This window comes from Notothenia rossii, assembly GCF_949606895.1.
Source record: "Notothenia rossii genome assembly, chromosome: 3".
NCBI lineage: Eukaryota > Metazoa > Chordata > Actinopteri > Perciformes > Nototheniidae > Notothenia > Notothenia rossii.
The window spans coordinates 91,944,725-91,963,956 of record NC_136901.1 but is presented as its reverse complement, the minus strand read 5'-3'; the positions used below and the strand labels follow the sequence as shown (position 1 = coordinate 91,963,956).

The 19,232-nt window shown below is 40.5% G+C and overlaps 1 protein-coding gene across 1 annotated transcript in view; it reads right to left on the bottom strand.

The window, feature by feature from the left end:
• Nucleotides 1-19,232, bottom strand: part of LOC307030933 (uncharacterized protein) — a 354,919-nt gene that overhangs the window by 285,043 nt on the left and 50,644 nt on the right. Inside the window, exons 12-13 of the mRNA XM_079667564.1 lie at nucleotides 16,728-16,898; nucleotides 14,911-15,081 (exon numbers count right to left, since the gene is read on the bottom strand). Of these exons, the coding sequence (XP_079523690.1) occupies nucleotides 14,911-15,081; nucleotides 16,728-16,898 (342 nt within the window). The remainder of the gene's footprint in view (nucleotides 1-14,910; nucleotides 15,082-16,727; nucleotides 16,899-19,232) is intronic.

The following is a 19,232-nucleotide window of genomic DNA, read 5'->3' as shown; positions in this document are numbered from 1 at the left end:
AGGGGTCCTCCTTCCCCAGCAGATCAATTTCTCCAGAATTGTCCTAATCACAGCAAAAAACAACAGACAAAGAAAAAAATGAATTAATCATTTAACACAGGGTTGCAAAATGATTTCAGTTGCGGCTGTAGTAATCCAAACAAAGTGCAGCGAGGGACTAAACAAGGGAAAACATTGTCTGAGGCGCAACAAAACAGTCTTTCAACTGGTATGAGTTTGACTTTTTATTTGCAAACGAAACAAGCAAACATACATTAGTTTCTAGTCCATATCCAATATGTGATTGCGTATGCGGTCAACAAAAAGTGTCCTTCCCCAGCTCACTCCCCCTCCATCTATGACAAAGTGCGCAGGTAAGAGCAACCGGATATAACCGCAAACGTCACCACACAAATCCAGTAGACACGCCCACCACCGATAGTGACTCAAAAAATGTGACGTAACGAACACAGAAAAATACTTCACATGTGGCTCCTACAAGAATTATTTAAAATGATGTACTGTTTTGTTTTTTTAAAACGAAAGAGAAGAATGACAGTCACTTGCATCCCTTTGACAGCACTGCAAAAGCAAAAATCAAGCAGATAAAAGAAGGCTGCATTCGTGGGAAATTAGAATGATGTGTCCTTTTTAATCAATATAACTGGTGTCTTAGTGTCTGTCGTTTGACAAATTGTTGAGACTCTATGAACCATAAACTCTAGAGGATGTGTTCCCTCAAGTGTTCCTCTTCAGTTTGACCTCATGTGAAAATGAAAGAAAGAAAGTTCGGTCAGCAGCAGTTTTCTGGCGCTGACCTTCCCGCCAATCCTGCAGATCATCACTTTCCACACGGAGGGTCTTTCGCCTCTTGTCACTATCAAAAACGCCGCCATTAGCCTCATCGGGTTCATCACGGGAACTTACATCGCCATCGAGAAGATCATTGAGCGAAACGGACTCAAAAGCGCCGAGGCGTTTTCCTCCTTCATGGTGCAGTGATGACCCTTTAGAAGACATTTAGAAAACATATTCGGGCACATTTTTTATTTGAATTGATCCTTCCACTTGCTGCTGTTGGATATGGCGGACACTGCTTTTTGTTGCATTAATCCATTGCGTTTTTAAGAAGCTGTGAGGATTTATATTTCATCCTTTCATCGCTTTCTGACTCGATTTCATTGCTGTAACAAACTGCCACATTTCATTTAAAGTCCTGGAAAGTCGTGCAAACTTACAATAACGTAATAATAATGATAAATTCATTCCTTCAGGTAGCTTCGAGAGATTTTAGGTAGAGGTATTTAAGAGGTAGCCTATCATTTTGAATATATTAATGTTTAATCAAACTACCTCACAAATTTGTTTATTTAAATCTGGACTATCAAACGTTTTCCACATTAGTTGTTGACCTTTAGTTTTCTGTAGATAATTCAACCACCACCTAATTTAGAAGAAAATCAACATTTGTTGTTGCACTTTGATTTATGCCTTATTCAGTAACGGCGTGCTACTTTGACATTAGACACATCACGAACACTCTAAATCAAGTATCTGTATTTTTAGCGAATAATGGGGTTGAGTATCATTAAATTAAATAATAACTAATTGGAAAAAATAAGAGCTTTTTGGGGAATTATTCAGAAGCGAGGTGTTGCAATAGCCCTTGAAAGAATGGAAGTTCATAACATTCACCAAAGAAAATAATTGGTCTTTTTTTTGTTGTTGAGATTTTACATTTCTCATCATTTTATATATCTATATTTCTTAATGTTTCTGAAAAAGTCAAATTTGACCAAAAATTAAGTGTTAAAATGTTGACTTTTTCAGAAAAAATTAAAGCATTTGACTTTTTCAGAACATTTCAATTTTTCTGAAAATTCTAGAAAATGTTTATTTTTCTGAATATTTCCAATAAATTTACTTTAAAAAATGTATTTTCCAGAAAATGTCAGGAAATGTTACATTTTACTTTCAGAAATTTCTTAATTTTTCAGAAAAGTCATAATTTGGACCAAAAGTTAAATTTAAGAACATTTTGAGAAAAAAAGTCTAATTGTCTTACTTTTTCTGAAAATGTCATAATTTGGACAAAATGTTAGAACTTTAAGAAAAAGCCAGATTTTTAGAAATACATTTTTTTTAACATTTTTTCCTAATCCTCATGATATTAAAAACACTTTTTAAATGATTTCTCTTTTGTACAACACATTATAATTAAGGAAAGTTACAGAGTAGCACTGTTTGTGTTTCTAGTCTCTATAAGGCACCAAAGATCACGTGATGCTGGAAACTGAGATCTGGATGAAGTCTAAAATACGATAAAAGGGAAAATATATTATTCATAGGATTTAATCAAAATAAATATGGATGATTGTAATCAGTGAGATCTCCCTGATACTCGACCCTAGCAGAATGAACCGTCACTAAACAAAGTACTAATGGAGTCAGACTTCAGGAACTGAGTCGTACCGTCTTTATGTCGGAGCTCTCCTGTGTTTCTGATTCTTTTGATCCCATTTTTGGGGTGTTTTAATGTATTTACAAACATTTCTGACTCACTTGGTTGTTTGTTTTATTAAACAGCATGCATGTTTAAACACCTAACCTTGAAAATGTTATTTTCTTTGGGTTTTAATTGAACAGAGAGGCTCTGCATGTATTATAATGTAATGTATGTAATATAAAACACATTTGAATGACACGTTTTAGTTATTCTGGGTTTAACCGCAGACTCACTGCTTATGTTCAGACGTCTCCAGTGTTATGTGGCAGTATAAAAAAGGCTTGTTGATATAAAAGCCTTATTCATAAATAATTTAAACCAGCTGTTTGTGTATATATCCATTTGTTGCATATGTAAATGTCTGCACACTATGTTTTAATTTAATTTTAAATACCAATTGTTTTTCTTTTATTCTGGAGTTGATGTGCTAAAATTGCCACTTGACACTTTAAGGGGGAAAAGCATTATGATGATGAAGAGGATGATGAAGATGATGTGCAGCTTCCCAAAGAAGACTAATTTCAACTTTCATTTACTGCTAACTAACAATTTCAAGGAAATAAAATCATTATTTTCCACCAAATTAATTGTTTAAACCCATTTTAGAATCATCAGTCAAGCTGTAACCTACATCTGTTTGATATTTTAATAAATTAATGACAACTTTATTTTCATTCCCTTATTCCTATATAGTCAGACTCCTATATATATATATATATATATATATATATATATATATATATATATATATATATATATATATATTATATATATAATGAATAAATACATTTGAAAGCATCCGCGTGTGTCTTTTGTTTAGGTTGCTATAGAAACGATCAATTCTGTTTTTAAAGGGACAGTTCAACCAAAAAAACGATTTAGAAATCCTTTATTGCAAAAACTCATGAATTTGTAACGTTTATCCTCCACTCCCCATGAGGGTGAAACACAGTGATGTGCTCTGAATAACGGTCAGAAAGATTTTCCTAAAAAAGTCAGATTTTAAAAAATGTCTGAAAAAGTCATTAATTTGAGAAAAACAGAATTTTACGGAGCCCCCTAGGGGACATGGAAAAGAAAGAAAAAAAAGTTTTATATGTGTTTTTCGATTTCGTTATGTTATCATCGGACCTGAGGCCGTATGTTTTGGACACTCGGGTAAAGAGAGGGGCGGAGTTGTCAACTGATCACCATCTGGTGGTGAGTTGGGTCGAGTGGCGGGGGAAGCCTCTGGATAGACCTGGTAAGCCCAAACGTGTAGTTCGGGTGAACTGGGAACGTCTGGAGGAGGCCCAAGTTCAGGAGGCCTTCAACTCACACCTCCGGCGGAGCTTTTCGGGCATTCCTGTGGAGGTTGGGGAAATTGAACCAGAGTGGTCGGTGTTCAAAGCCTCTATTGCCGAAGCCGCGGCGGGGAGCTGTGGTCTCAAGGTCCTAGGTGCCTCAAGGGGCGGTAACCCTCGAACCTCCTGGTGGACACCGGTGGTCAGGGAAGCCGTCCGACTGAAGAAGGAGGCCTTCAGGGATTTGTTATCCCGGGGGACTCCCGAGGCAGATGCAAGGTACCGACAGGCCCGAAGGGCAGCAGCCTCAGCCGTGGCCGAGGCAAAGCAGCGGGTGTGGGAGAAGTTCGGAGAAGACATGGAAAAAGACTTTCAGGCGGCACCAAAGTTGTTCTAGAAAACTGTCCGACACCTCAGGAGGGGGAAGCAGGGAACCATCCAAGCTGTGTACAGTAAGGATGGGACGTTGTTGACCTCAACTGATGGAGTGTTAGGGCGTTGGAAGGAACACTTTGAGGAACTCCTGAACCCGACAACTCCGCCCTCTATGTTAGAGGCAGAGCTGGAGTATGACGGGGGATCGACACCAATCTCCCGGGGGGAGGTCACTGAGGTCGTCAAACAACTTCACAGTGGCAAAGCCCCGGGGGTGGATGAGATCCGCCCAGAAATGCTGAAGGCTCTGGGTGTTGAGGGACTGTCAGGGTTGACACATCTCATCAACGTTGCGTGGAAGTACCGAGGGAGTGGCAGACCGGGGTGGTGGTTCCCCTTTTTAAAAAGGGGGATCAGAGGGTGTGTGCCAATTACAGAGGCATCAAACTACTCAGCCTCCCCGGGAAAGTTTACTCTAAGGTACTCGAAAGGAGGGTCAGGCCGATTGTGGAACCTCAGATTGAGGAGGAACAATGCGGATTCCGTCCTGGTCGTGGAACGACGGATCAGCTTTTTACTCTCGCAAGGATCCTGGCGGGGGCCTGGGAGTACGCTTATCCAGTCTACATGTGTTTTGTAGACTTGGAGAAGGCGTATGACCGGGTTCCCAGGGAGTCACTGGGGGAGGTGCTGCGGGAGTATGGGGTGAGGGGGTCTCTACTCAGGGCCATCCAATCTCTGTACTCCCAAAGCGAGAGCTGTGTCCGGATCCTCGGCAGTAAGTCGGACCCATTTCAGGTGATGGTTGGCCTCTGCCAGGGCTGCGCTTTGTCACCAATCCTGTTTGTAATATACATGGATCGGATTTCGAGGCATAGTGGTGGGGGAGGGGGTCTGCAGTTCGGTGGACTAAGGATTGCACCACTGCTTTTTGCAGATGATGTGGTTCTGATGGCTTCATCGGTCTGCGGCCTTCAGCACTCACTGGATCGGTTCACCACAGAGTGTGAAGCGGCTGGGATGAGGATCAGCACCTCCAAATCTGAGGCCATGGTTCTCAGCAGGAAACCGATGGACTGTCCACTCCAAGTAGGGAATGAGTCCTTACCCCAAGTGAACGAGTTCAAGTATCTCGGGGTCTTGTTCTCGAGTGAGGGAACAATGGAGCGTGAGATGGGTCGGAGCAGGGGGAGCGGTACTGCAGTCGCTTTACCGCACCGTTGTGACGAAAAGGGAGCTGAGCCAGAAGGCAAAGCTCTCTGTCTACCGCGCCATTTCTGTTCCTACCCTCACCTATGGTCATGAAGGATGGGTCATGACCGAAAGAACGAGATCGCGGGTACAAGCGGCCGAGATGGGTTTTCTCCGCAGGGTGGCTGGCGTCTCCCTTAGGGATAAGGTGAGAAGTTCAGTCATCCGGGAGGGACTCGGAGTTGAACCGCTCCTCTTTTGCGTCGAAAGGAGCCAGTTGAGGTGGTTCGGGCACCTAGTTAGGATGCCACCTGGGCGCCTCCCTAGGGAGGTGTTCCAGGCACGTCCAGCTGGGAAGAGACCAAGGGGTGGACCTAGGACCAGGTGGAGGGATTATATCTCTTCGCTGGCCTGGGAGCGCCTTGGGATCCCCCAGTCAGAGCTGGTTGATGAGGGGAAAAGAAAGTTTGGGGCTCTCTGCTGGAACTGCTACCTCCGCGACCCGACCACGGATAAGCGGGAGAAGATGGATGGATGGATATATGTTTTGCGAGGTCTCGCAATACTTTTGCGAGATCTCGCAAAACCCAGTTGCAGTTTGTAGACAGTCCCTAAGCACTCCTCTCCCTGTTCAAGCTGCAGATTGTGACCAATTCTTGATGTTTAGCTCGGATGACGGCGCGTATCGAACTGTTTTGATAAAAACGACTCTGTAGCTCGTTGTCTATCTTGCTATGATTGTAAAGTCATGTTGTTTGTATTTTTACAACGTTATGTTCATGAGTTATTGATCCGCAAAACTCGAATCTGTCAATAACTCAGCTCAGAGGGACGTGCATGTCCCCTCGCTCTGAGTGTTCTCTTGAGGTGTCTTCACTTATGTGAAACCCTTTATATATACAGTCTATGTGTGAAACCTGTGCCTATTGCCAAGCTCTGATGTTATATCTTTATATTTAAGGCCAAGCTCAAAGTAAAATCGATGAACCGCTCCATTGTTGTGGTTTCTGTGTTGCCGTAGCAGCCGAACTGACCAGGAAGTACATTGAGCTAAATTAAATGTATTGCAAAATCTCGCAAAAGTATTGCGAGATCTCGCAAAGGGGTTTTGCGAGATCTCGCAAAGGGGTTTTGCGAGATCTCGCAAAAGTATTGCGAGATCTCGCAAGGATTTTGCGAGATCACGCAAAACATTTTTTTTTTTTTTTTTTCAAATAATTTTTTTTTCTTCTCCATGTCCCCTAGGGGGCTCCGTAGAATTTTGAGGTAACATCATAGAAAAAAAAAAAAGAATCTGAAAAAGTCTGAACTATTTTTAAAAAGACTGATTTTTGACCAAAATACATATTTCTGAAATCATCTGAAAAAGTTGGAATTTTGAGGATTTTACTGGTAAAGTCAAAATGTTGAAAAATAAAATCAATTTCAGTTTTATTCCTAGAAAAGTCAGATTTTTGAGAAATAATTTCCAACTGACACCTCAAGGGGGACGACTCGGACGAGCATTGTGATGATGTCTTTAAAGGGACAGTTCAACCAAACATTTGTATTTTTCCTCAGAGACTGAAGCAAGGTAAGACCCAGACTTTCCATTTCTATTCCATTTCTCCTCATATTTTTCATCGCCTACCTTCATCTCATCCGTCCTCTCCCTGCCTCTCTTATTCTAATCCTCTCCTCTTCCTCCTCTCCTCTTCCTCATCCCCTCTTCCTGCTGAAGTCGTCTTTCCCATTCCAGCTTCGTAGCAGGATTCCTCTCATCTCCCCTCTTCCTCCTCCTCCTCTTCGTCGCTGTATCTGTGCAGCGTCACTTCAAAATGCTGCAGAGCCTGTGAAGACTTACTGGAATAGAGAGTGATCTTGCTCAGTACTGGAGACAATATATGGAGCAATATTCTACTTTTTCACGTGTCAAAACCAAAACACTTTTATAAAAGAAAAAGTCGTCTGGGCTACATCACGCTGAAATATCTGTAGACTTTGGTTCAAACTGTGGATGTGAAACCACTCAGGAGATTCTCCAGAATTGTGATTGTCAGAATAAAAGTTTAGGAAGCTTTTTTTGTTAACTTTCTGAGGATAAAATGAGACTTTAATGTCTTTAGTTTGGATCTATTAGATTAGCAAACACGCAGCCTGTCTCCTTTGAACAATTAACACAATGAATCTTCTTTATTTAAAAAATAAATAAATGCTAAAGCCTCTCTCATTCATATGTACTGGACGGAGATCTTTCAAACTTGATCCCAGGTGTTCAGCACTGAACTGGATCCAAATCCTCTGGCTGCCCTATAGAGTGGTGCAGGAACGAGTCCTAAAACCAGGAAGAGAGTCAGCATTTCACCACTTCCTGTTCCCTCGTCTCAGAGTCAACGGGATTTTTGAACTCGTTTTTGGAAAATATCTGGAAATAAGGTCTGTGGTTGAGACAAATGTAAGAGACGGATCACGTTTTGTTCTACGACATTAAATCCATCAGCAGTGACCCCACTGGTGATTTCTGAAGAGTTGACGTGTCTGAAAAACGATGGTTGTGACCAAGTGGCTGAATAGGACTAATGAAGCTCAGCGTAAGTTCAACCAGGAAGACAGTCTTTACTCTTCATTTACTATTCCCATGTAACTACTCTCTCTCCTCTCAATAAGTGATCGGGGGCGTCACTCTCCAGCTTAACCAATCACTTCGCTCTATTCCCAAGAGCCTATCATAGCGCTCTGCTAAGCCTTTTAAGTCTGCAGCTCCCTCCTCTGACAGCTGTCATTTCAGGTGACTCTACGCAACCCTCCTCCCCCCCTTTTCACCTCCTGTCCCTCTGAATCCAGGGTCAAGCTAAGCCCCTCCTCTTCAGACCGACCCAACTATCCATTCACCACCACCAGGGTCTAGACCCCGGGGGGGTTTCATCGGATCGGTTCTACCCTCCCGAATGATACTTCCTGCACAACGGGGCCTAATCGCCAAAATCACCATTACATTCATTTGTGTATCTCTGCAATAAATATGTGTTCTTACATCAAAGCCGTCTCTCCTGATTGAACAGAAGTCGTGGAGGACGTTGTACGTCATTACGCTGAACACGTAAACACTCCTCTGAGTTAGTTTGCCCTGTTCTGCTTGAAAGCCAGTACCTGCCTCCTGCAGACTGTTCAAACAAACGCTTCAACTCGTACCATTTAGAATCTGTGTTTGAATATGGATCTGAAGTTGGTGTGACGTTGAAGTCGTGCTGCTGGACTCGGCTGTAGTTCCTTTACAGCATAACGTTAGCATTTTGCTTCTGGCCATTAGATTTAGGATTCGAACATTTTAAAAGTAGGGTAGACATGGAGATTATCCGACTGAACAAAACGTGCATTTATCAAACAGGTTTGTTTTCCACAGATCTTATTTTTTACAATATTCCTAAATCCTATGGAGAAATCCCGTTGCTTTTTGTCGAGGGAACCAGCAGCTTACTTCAGGGTCGGCCTACAAAAATACGTCATCACTGCACCGCTCTATTTGGGGTCATAGGAAAGGAGATGCATTTAACTGCAGAACGTCCATCTCTGTCCTTTGCTCTCTGCTAGCTGCTTGACGGATGTAATGTCCTGCATGAAACTGGAAAAGATCAGATATGAACTTCTATACTGAAACAGGACATTTCAGGAAGCCTGGGGACCTTTTTTAATGTACTCCACACTCTGTAAAATGATCTGTTATTGATAGAGCTTATGTGCAGCATATGTATGTGTGTATGTATGCAGTGTATGTAGCATGTATGTTTATGCATATGTATTACATGCATATATATTAGTTTAACAATATTTCTGCTAAATATTTGTGTGTATGAGGCTCACTAGCAGTGAATGAAGGGGATAACTTTAGTCGTTATTGTTTGTGCTTTCTTTTCTTTTTCTCTTTGTACATATAACCAGTACAAACAATTGTGTCATTTGCATACATTTTGCTTTCCATTTCTAAAAGGACAAACCCTTGTTATGCGTTCTAGAAATGGAATAAAAACATTTTTCATTTGAAAGTTACATCAAAGTCAACTTTATTGTCAATCTTTCAGTTTGTGTGTACAGACAGAGAGATCGTTTCCCACAATCCCAAATACAAAATCATGAAATCAAATATCCTTTAAGATGATGAAATACACAGGAAACAAACTCCAAGATTTATGGATAATTCAAGAGAAAAGCACTCAGATAGAAACATTGGAAATATTTGTAAAAGAACATTCTGAGTAATTCTTATAGTTTCATTTTTATATTCCACAAAGTATCTGCTTTGACTGTAGTCAGAGAAACGATGTTTACGACGTCTTCTCTGTTTCTCGTAAGGTCTCCCTTTCTGCTGGTCGCTTGTTAGCAGACCCTTCACGCGATAGCAGAGTGTTCTACAAATATCACTCGTCACCGGCTTGAGCTTCAATATCAGGATCCATGTATTTATTATCCTCTCAAGAATGGAAGTAGTCATCACACACAGGGCTGCGTGGGACAAATAGTTCCCAGAGTAGAGTCCTTGATATGCTTATATACAAGAGAGGGAGTTACAGTCAACAAGATGGAGGAATACCGGTTCAAAGCAGTATGCTGACATTAGTTCAGATTAGCTAAGGCCTGCGTAAGCAATAAACATGACAGTCATATGTCTATCTCTCTAGGGGCCGTGTCATCATGCCAATCTGAGGAACATAGCTATCATAACTTCAACACAGTGTCTCATGAGCGTCATCCATGTAGTCAGACATCCGGCTACGTACACAGCTACGTAGGGCCTCTGTTATCATGAGCTACTCTGATACAGAAGGAACATTCAGTATTTCCCCAACACAGAGCGAACAGGTACAGGAGGCGTAGAGCGAGGGATCATTGTCCACTAGTTCATCGATCGCAGATGGCGTCGTGCTTGCGGACGGATACAAAAAATATATATATATACGAAATATACTTTGGCGGCCGTTAATATACCTGTATACAAGTAGAGTCTATGTGTGGGAAACCCTGCAGTCTGAAAGCATCCTTTTTTAACTTTAAACATGATCTTTAATAATTGTGTAGTTTAGTTTAACTTCACGAGGTCGACCGGTTGGACTCTGGTTCTGGAGCAGCTTGCAGGCCTGGCTCCAGGAGTTCTTGGAGAGAAGGACCGCTTCCTGCCGCAGGACTCAGAGTTCCTGAACATGGAGAAACAGCTTCAGTTATTATGCTCCAAATATCTGGATCAAAGTCACAGAAAGAATGTGTCTGCAGCTCAGAGAGTCCTGCTGGGAACCCAGAGATGTGGAGGACCCCAAAGTTTGATGATAGAAATGTAGAGTACGGGTCCCCAGCACATAGAAGCTGCCGGATGCTAACCTGCATATGTTGGGAGAGCTTTACAGATCAGGAGAGGAACTAAGTACATTTACTCAAGCACTGTACTTAAGTACCATTTTTTACTTGAGTATTGCCATGTTATGCTTCTGTGTACTTCTACTCCACTACAGTTCAGAGGTACATGGTGTACTTTGACTCCACTACATGTCTTTAATCCCTTTAGTTACTTCACAGTAGGGGTGTAACGGTATCCGTATTGGTCCCGTACTGTCACGGTTCGGTACATGCAGTCACACAACCAATACGCCTTTTTTTTTACGAGTGGGAAAAAGTCCTTCAGGGCAGTATCCACTACACTATTTATACTCCAGGGGGCGGTATTGCACCTAAAAGCTGTTTGCCAGCCACCCTTAAACAACAAATGAAGAACAAGAAGAAACACAACAACCAAACGAACACAATACAAGAGGAAGAAAAGTTAGAATGGTGATTTCAGATAACACACAGGAGCTAGAACCCACCTGCTTCTTTTAAATCAGCTGTGTGGGAACATTTCGGGTTCCCTGTGGACTACAATAACCATGAAGTGTGCGAGTGGTGGATCGGACGAGGACGGTGTGTCGGCGTTGTTAGACAGCGGTGCGGTATGCTAATGGCAACACGCCAAACATGTTAAATCATATCAGAGGGCATCAGCCAGATTTGGCAATCACCGGAGCCCGGCAAAAGACAACAGCAGTTCAACAGCTTCTCCCCGCTGTTTTTAATAAACCAATAGACATGAAAGACCAAAATAAAGAACGGAAGCTTTTGGCATATGTTTTTCAACGACTTTGCGCTCTTGAAACACTTTCTTCTTATTTATGATGTAATATTTTCAAGACATTCTTTGTTTTACAGCTTGATACCTTTTTGTTTGACATCATTATAGATAATATGGCCATCTGAGTGTGTGTGGTACTGTTTGTGGTTTGTTTTGAACTGTTTAATAAAGTTAATTATTCAAAATGTCAGAGTTCCTTATTTTTAAACTGAAACTTGCACTACTGTTCAAAAATAAATAACAACAAACCTGGAATTATGCATTTGGGACTTTTTTTTGCTTTTTCTTGTTGAACCGAACCCGTACCGAACCGTGACCCCCAAACCGAGGTACGAACCGAACCGTGACTTCTGTGAACCGTTACACCCCTACTTCACAGATGTGGATGAATGATGTGAAATATAATCAAGTGTTGAATCAGACTTTAGTTCCACCTGGAGTAAATCCACCAGCTACCCTGCAGTATACAAAGTCATTCAGACTAGCTGCACCTTTACCAGCTTTGAGAACACTTTCATGATCAATCATTATAAAACATATCATATCTATTATTCTGAAATGGACCAATCTGCACAATGACTACTTTTACTGTTTCTACTTTCACTAGATTTTGATGAGAATACTTTTCTACTTTCACTTGAGGAACATTTTGAATTAAGGACTTTTTTTCTCCAGAAAAACCAATAACTCCATTTATTCCGTGGTGAAACCTCAATAAACAAACTTCACCTCTCACCTTTCTGTGTGTCTTCACTTCCTGTCACCTGAGAGGAGAAGGAGAGAGAGAGAGAGAATAATGATGATGATAAAACATGAAGAGAAACATCCAGAATGATGAAGAGAGAAAAACAAGAGTGTTGTTTTCCTCTGAGGTCATGCTCCATGAAAGAGTTTCATATCTGGATGAATGGAGGATATTCAGTACTCACAGGTCTTCTGGATCTTGGCTCTGATCGTCTCATTCTATCTGATCCTGTAGGGATGAACACAACCCAACAGTTTTAGATCCAGTTTAAAATAAGTGTTTGTTCTTTGAGTCAGCTTCAGAGTCCTGACTGATCTCATGCGTTCCATCCCATCATATCTTCTCTGCAAACACTACGACTGACTGCTCTCAGCTGCATTACAGGAAGGAACCAGTCATTAGTCTAGAAACTAAAAACATCCCATCAAAACAGACTACCTTTTCCACTCTTCAGTCAAACCCCATTTGTCTGTGAGAGAGCTGATTACTAAATGTCAAGTCAAAGTCAGCTTTAGTGTCAATCTTCCAGTTTGTGTGCACAGACAGAGAGATCGAAATACCGTTTCCCACAATCCAGAATATAAAAACAAATGTATAAAAAAATATGTGTGTAAATATGTATATATATATACACAGAATCAAAATACATTTGTACATGTGCACACATTAAGACCTAAATAAAACAATACAACAATCAATATATACAAAACAAAATGACAGTGGCTACAAATAAATAATAATATATATAAATGTTTGCATTTCCAGCTGGCCTTCTATAGTTGATTGAAGAATGAGAGAGCCTGCAGTCAGTGGGTAACATCACTGATCTGTTGAGATTCCCCAGAGAGAGAAACACCTCCCTGTGTTTGATACAATACTGCTGAACCAGCAGAGACCCCTTACTGACCTGAGGGTCTCCAGTCTGCAGTCTGGACTCTCCAGAATATCTCTCAGCAGCTCCACTCCTGAATCCTTCAGATCGTTCTCTCTCAGGTCTAGATCTCTCAGATGGATGTTGGACTTCAGAGCTGAGATCAGAGCAGAACAGCTGATCTCTGACAAACTGCAGCCCCACAGTCTGAATAAAGAAAACATGATGAGGATAAAAATCAGTTTATAATCCAGTCAGATGTTCAGGTCTGAAATGTGCAGCTCATCATTACTGCGTCCTAATCAATGATCTTTCCCTGAATAACAGTGACCGTCATTCTGTTATTGAGGATCATCTTTATATCAGCCTTCTGTTTATTATCTGTGAAAACACGTCTAAATGATTGGGAACTAGGGCTGCACGATTAATCGAATCGCAATCGCAATATCAGCTTGTGCGATTACATAACCGCAACAGGCTGTGATTTAATTAAATAATAAAATGTGCGTGGTCTAGAGCCGATGAATGGGAGTCGGAGGCGGTGTGTTTAATATGGAACTCCACACTTTATTTTCTATTTAACTACAAACTCAAGAACGTGCTAGCTGCATGCTACTGTGAAGCTGGAATGCTAACACCAGGAAACCGGAACACCAAGTGTAGCACATCCCTCCCAAAGATGGTCGTACACTTGACTGATGATTTCTCATTTATTGAAAACTCCAAAAATCAACATAAGAGCTACACAAAGACACAAAACAACAAATACAGTTAAGCTTCATCCATATTAGCATCACTTTAGCAAACCATTAAACAAGTGAACCGCAAAGTTATAAAACAGTATAAACGAATCAGGACACATGTTTATATCAGTGAACACTAACCTTGTGCCTCTTGCTAATACTTTAATGTAAACTCTTTATTTTGATATCGCCGTATTTAAATGTAGATATCTCCGTTAATGTCTGTACTTTATCTCCGTTCATCTCCGTCAAGTGTTTTTCTTTGGGAACAGTAGCTTCCTGTTAATAGGCAAAGTCGCCTTCAAAATAAAAGCATGTCTAAATAAAACAGGAAGTTGAGTTAAATTACACTTAAGAAATGTATACAATAGCAATGAAAGTAACAAAAACAATGCAATATCCTTTTCAGGTTCATTTGTTTGGGCATCCAGATGTCTTATTTAATGAACATGTGCATGTGTTCTTATATTTACTGGATAGTAGTGCAGAAAGTATGCAGAGAAAACCTTTATTTTCAAAGAAGATATATTTTGGTATTTATTTTATTTTGTCAATTTCTAAGTTATTTTCAAACAGTAGCCTACTACTCAGATATTGCTGTTGTTATATTTGTTTATGATTCTTTGAGATATAGAGATCTCAAAATGATCATGTGTCTGTGCTCTTTCCTTTCCCTGACCAAGCACATATTACACTTTGTTCATTCAATCACAAATCACAATATTGTCCACAATAATCTCAATATGACTTTTTCACCAAATCGTGAAGCCCTATTGGGAACATAAACATTTCTATGTCACAAAGTAAACTTTATGTAAAACTAATATTAGTTCAGAGGACCTTCTTTATTCAGACCATTTACTAAAGAAAACATACATTTACTTTAACAACTAACAGTGGAACAATAATAGTTTCTTTAGGAAACAATCAAATGTTATGACTGCAGACTACATCTAGAGAAATACAAATGTGAACAAAACAACATTTACAAACGTATGGATGTTATAGATATGTAGAAGAATAAGTTGAATAACTAATGAAACATGTGAGACCTCCAGCAGTAACAGAGAGTCAGTGAACTGACCTGAGAGTCTCCAGTCTGCAGTCTGGACTCTCCAGAAGATCTCTCAGCAGCTCCACTCCTGAATCCTGCAGAGCGTTGTAACTCAGGTCCAGATCTCTCAGATGGATGTTGGACTTCAGAGCTGAGGCCAGAGCAGAACAGCTGATCTCTGACAACCTGCAGCCCCTCAGTCTGAATAAAGAAAACATGATGTAACTTTAGAAAACAAATTTCCTGTTTGAAATAACTCCAGGTTTAATAATCTGTTCAGAGTTAAACAGGGTTTTAATGTCAGAGATGATTTAGAAACAATCCACTGATAATCTGGATCTTTCACTTTGATCAGATGTTTATCAACTCCTTCATCTCCCTCACAGCTCATCAGTACTGACAGCATCTCCACTGACTCATGGAGCACAGTGAAGTGAAGCACAGTAGAAGCTGCTGGGAGTCCCAGCAGCTTCTACTGAAGCCAGTCCCCAACTCCGGGGACTTCCGTCCGGGGACTCCGGGTGGCAGTATACGCCGTGAAGTTGTTTGCGGCCTGCCAGTAAACCCAAAGCAGAAGAAGACGAAGTAACGTCAGCGGCTTCATTTGCCTAATCCTTCCCCAGGGACTTGTTCCGGTGTGAACGCGATCTGTACTTAGTTCATCAGAACTAAAGAGTTCTGATGAACTAAGTTCTCATGAACCTTTGTGGGAAAAGTACTGCGGTGTGAAAGCGCCTATTCATACAAATATCTCGGGACAATTATTGACTCAAAATGGAGCTCTGATCCAAACTGTGAAGCTGTGTGCAAAAGGGGGCACCAGCGTTTGTACTGTCTTAGGAAACTGTCCTATTTTAACATTGACAAAACCAGGATGATTATGTTTTATCGTGCTTTTATCGAGTCAGTTCTGTCTTTTTCACTAATGTCATGGTAACCTGACTTTAAAGAGCAGAGACTCTCTGAGTCAGATCATCAAGTGGTCCAGCAGACTGATTGGTGAGCCACAGCTAAACCTGGAGACCCCTGTACCTCAGGCAGTTACAGCTGTTATCCAGCTCCACATTAGACGATGACTCCCACCCTCTGCACTCAGAATTCAAGCTTCTTCCTCCGGGCCGGAGGTTACTCGTCCCAAGGAGTAGAACGAAGCGGTATACAAACTGTTTGATCCCAGCAGCTATTGCACAAATTAACACATCATAGGAGCGTCACACAGATGCCTATTTTTATTTATTTATTTATTTGTGAATTTTGAATGTCCATGTTTGTTCTAGTGTTTTCCTTCTTAAAATGTTTTTCAAATATTTGGAGATTTGGTTGAGCAGGGTATACTTGTACTTTTACTTGTCCTTTCTTAGAGATGTGTTGTTTGTGTTTGTTTTTAGTGTCAGGATGGAACCCTTGTGTCTTTTTCTCTGCAAACAGAATCTACCTACGGGTACAAATAAATAACCTGAACCTGATTCAATCACAAATCTCAATATTGTCCACAATAATCTCAATATGACTTTTTCACCAAATCGTGAAGCCCTATTGGGAACATAAACATTTCTATGTCACAAAGTCAACTTTATGTAAAACTAATATTAGTTCAGAGGACCTTCTTTATTCAGACCATTTACTAAAGAAAACATACATTTACTTTAACAACTAACAGTGGAAGAATAATAGTTTCTTTAGGAAACAATCAACTGTTATGACTGCAGACTACATCTAGAGAAATACAAATGTGAACAAAACAACATTTACAAACGTATGGATGTTATATATATGTAGAAGAATAAGTTGAATAACTAATGAAACATGTGAGACCTCCAGCAGTAACAGAGAGTCAGTGAACTGACCTGAGGGTCTCCAGTCTGCAGTCTGGACTCTCCAGAAGATCTCTCAGCGGCTCCACTCCTGAATCCTGCAGAGCGTTGAGACTCAGGTCCAGATCTCTCAGATGGATGTTGGACTTCAGAGCTGAGATCAGAGCAGAACAGCTGATCTCTGACAAACTGCAGCCCCTCAGTCTGAATAAAGAAAACATGATGTAACTTTAGAAAACAAAGTTCCTGTTTGAAATAACTCCAGGTTTAATAATCTGTTCAGAGTTAAACAGGGTTTTAATGTCAGAGATGATTTAGAAACAATCCACTGATAATCTGGATCTTTCACTTTGATCAGATGTGTGTTCGGGTCAAATTGAACCGATTTCCATTTTCAAAAATATAAGGACATTTTTATACAATCTGAAACTCAATGGCTGGTGCTTTATTTATTGTGAAGGACATGTGGAATTGTTTAAAAAAATGTCCACTTATGAAAAAATGCCCACCCGCATTTATGTCCTTCATAAGAGGTTAGGATCTGACCGGGATGCAACACACACACACACACACACACACACACACACACACACACACACACACACACACACACACACACACACACACACACACACACACACACACACACACACACACACACACACACACACACACACACACACACACACACAGACAGACAGACAGACAGACAGACAGACAGACAGAGAAGCTGTTTGATCTTGTTTTCCCTTGATCTTTACCCTGCAGCAACTGCAACAAGTACACCTGTGCTATACACAGGAAGAAGTTCTACACCATGTGTTTCCGAAACAGACTTGCCCATTGACTCACATGATGTTCTGCAGCGTCACTTCATCAATATCTTTTTCGGATATACTGTATTTTATGAATAGTGACTGTTAATTGTTTTGATTTGCTTTGTGTTTATATCTGTTCTATGTCATTTATATGGATGTTTCCTTCTCTCTCTATTTCACAGCCAAACACTTTTGGATGTGTGGTTCTTGTGTTTTAATTGCTGCTAAATTGCTTTATTTCCTTCAGGGCTTTGATTATTATATGACAGATTAAAAATAATAAACATTAATGAAAAAATGTTTCATTTACATTTGTCCTAGAAAAGCATGAGCAAAATGTAAACCTAGTTTTTATTATAGTGTATTTCTTTTGAACATAAATGATATTTTTAACACAAAAAACCATGGACACTTTGATCTAGCAAAGAGTATTTTCAAAAACTAATCATATATTTCATTTATATTGTTGGGGAATGAGTTAAAGACAATATATATAAGGAAATGTGCATGTTGAAATTAGTTCTGTATTTTTTTGAAACCCTGAAATATGTCCCGGGTCAATTTGACCCGAACATTACCAAAGGGTGCGAAATGTGAACATAACACACAACTCCTTCATCTCCCTCACAGCTCATCAGTACTGACAGCATCTCCACTGACTCATGGAGCACAGGGTGAGTCTGTGGAAGCTCAAACTCTCTCCCTCACACATTCACCTTCTCTTTGTTACTCTGATCAATATTCAGTCATTAGCAAACATGGAAGAAATAACAATTAAAATGTATTTGTTCAAATTCAGAAAATCATAAACACAAACAGATCTGTATGAACTGCAGTCAGTGAACTGACCTGAGAGCCTCCAGTCTGCAGTTTGGACTCTTTAGTCCAGAACTCAGCAGCTCCACTCCTGAATCCTTCAGAGGGTTGTGACTCAGGTCCAGATCTCTCAGATGGGAGGGGTCCGACTTCAGAGCTGAGGCCACGACTTCACATTCAGTCTCTGAGAGTCCACAGCCAGTAAGTCTATAATAACACATATATTACAACATGTGTTAAAACAAGAGGAAACATTATATTAACTTGAAGCATTTGATGAAAACATATTTGACATGTTCTGATTGAGATTTGCTGTCAGTCCATTTTATATAATATATCATAATATATTATAGTAGAATTGAATGTGTTGTCAGTGTGATCTGATCACATGTCTGTGCTCCTGCTGTCACTGACTGTTACCAAAAGAAACATGAAGAAGAGGGGACACATGTTGATGTAGAAGAGACATGGAAAAGAGGGGACACGTGTTGATGTAGAAGAGACATGGAGAAGAGGGGACACATGTTGATGTAGAAGAGACATGAAGAAGAGGGGACACATGTTGATGTAGAAGAGACATGGAGAAGAGGGGACACATGTTGATGTAGAAGAGACTTGGAGAAGAGGGGACACATGTTGATGTAGAAGAGACTTGGAGAAGAGGATTTTGCACAATAGGTGACCTTTAAATAAATCACTTGAATATTAGAGATGTATTTAAATGTGAATTAAACTCCAACACATTGTGATGAAAACGTGTGTCTGTTTGATGACAAAGAAACTACTAGAAAGTAATAATAACATGTTTCTGTGATAACTGTAAGTCCTGCTGTGTGGTGTGATCACATGCTGAGGAACCTCTAGAGTCCTTCATGTGGTTGACATGTCGCCTCCATCACTCAAT